Here is a 1,222-nt window from a genome sequence, read left to right as displayed (position 1 = left end):
GGCGGCGTCGCCTCCCAGGGCTGCCGTAGGTCCCGTGCCGCCCTCACACCGGGCCTCAGGCGCCCGCAGTTCCCGCACACGGAGGCTCTGGAAAGGGCTTCGCGGTCCTGGGGCCGCGCCCCTGCCGGCAAGCACGTGGCCCACGCAGGGCGCCGGAGGCGCCTCCCGGAGGAAGGAGCCGCAAACCGAGAGCAGGGCCGCGGGTCTGTGCGGCGCCGCCCGCAGCATGGGGCCAAGTGGGGCGCCCCCGGGCGCCTCTCGGACAGCAGGGTGCTGTCGCTGCACCTGCGGCCACCCAGGCGGCCCGTCCCCGGGGTCTCACCAGCAGTTTCTGGTACTTGGCCTGGAGTTCGCTGTCCGGCTCCTGTGGACAGAGGCCTGGGTGAGGGCGGGCACGGGGCGCACCCGCCCTGCCACGCCACTCCTCTGCCTGGCACCCACCTTGCCCCCGTCCTTGGCCAGGTGGGGCCCAATGGCCTTGACCTCGTTGTGGAAGATGTTGTGCCGCTCCACCTGGTGGTCGACCAGCGGCAGGTCCGTGCCGAAGCCCTGACTGCTCAGCTGGTCCTGCAGAGACACGCAGCCACCGTGTCCCGCAGGGCAGCGGGGCCACGCGGCCCACGGGGACTCAGAGGGGCCCGCTCCCGGGTCCCACGCGGTTCCCCGGTGTGCACGGTGGAGACGGGCTGGCCAGGGCCCCAGCGGCCCGAGCCCGGTCCTCGGCTGTGTGGCACTGGGCGAGGGCCTGTGCCTCTCTGAGCCTCCCGCTGGTCACCAGCAGGCCAGCAGAGGGGCCGCGACCCCCCCCCCCCGGCAGAGCCGTGGCGCCCGCCGACCCGGGGCTGCCGCCCGGCCTACCAGCTTCTCCTCCACCAGCGCTGCCCAGTCGACCTGCGGGTCCACCTCCTTCACTGCCAGGCTGTAGACCTGCTTGTGCTTGCCGCGGAGGTTGGCCACACGCTCCTTCAGCTGGCGGATGCTGCGGGCGAGTGGCCGGCGGTGGGCTGGGTGGCCCGGCCCTGCCGCGCCCGGCCTGCTCGGTCTTCCACACAGTGACCGCTACTGTCCCTCTCCCATCAACACCCCCCGGAGCTCGGTGTGCCCAGAACCACAGGGCGGTCTAGGAGAGTCAGGAGGCCGCTGCCCCCTGCCCAGAGGGGGATGGGGCATGCCAGAGGCGAGCAGGTCAGATCCCGGCAGGGCAGGCCGGGAGGTGTCTCGG

At 73.5% G+C, this 1,222-nt stretch overlaps 1 protein-coding gene across 1 annotated transcript in view; it reads right to left on the bottom strand.

Moving 5' to 3' along the window:
- LOC101630014 (periplakin) overlaps positions 1 to 1,222 on the bottom strand; it is a 20,777-nt gene that overhangs the window by 4,247 nt on the left and 15,308 nt on the right. Inside the window, exons 5-7 of the mRNA XM_012731662.1 lie at positions 859 to 979; positions 442 to 567; positions 323 to 364 (exon numbers count right to left, since the gene is read on the bottom strand). Of these exons, the coding sequence (XP_012587116.1) occupies positions 323 to 364; positions 442 to 567; positions 859 to 979 (289 nt within the window). The remainder of the gene's footprint in view (positions 1 to 322; positions 365 to 441; positions 568 to 858; positions 980 to 1,222) is intronic.

The sequence above is a fragment of the Condylura cristata genome, unplaced genomic scaffold (genome assembly GCF_000260355.1).
Source record: "Condylura cristata isolate star-nosed mole 26May11 unplaced genomic scaffold, ConCri1.0 scaffold00032, whole genome shotgun sequence".
Lineage (NCBI taxonomy): Eukaryota > Metazoa > Chordata > Mammalia > Eulipotyphla > Talpidae > Condylura > Condylura cristata.
Note: the sequence above shows the minus strand (reverse complement) of the source record. Positions and strands in the feature narration are given on the sequence as shown.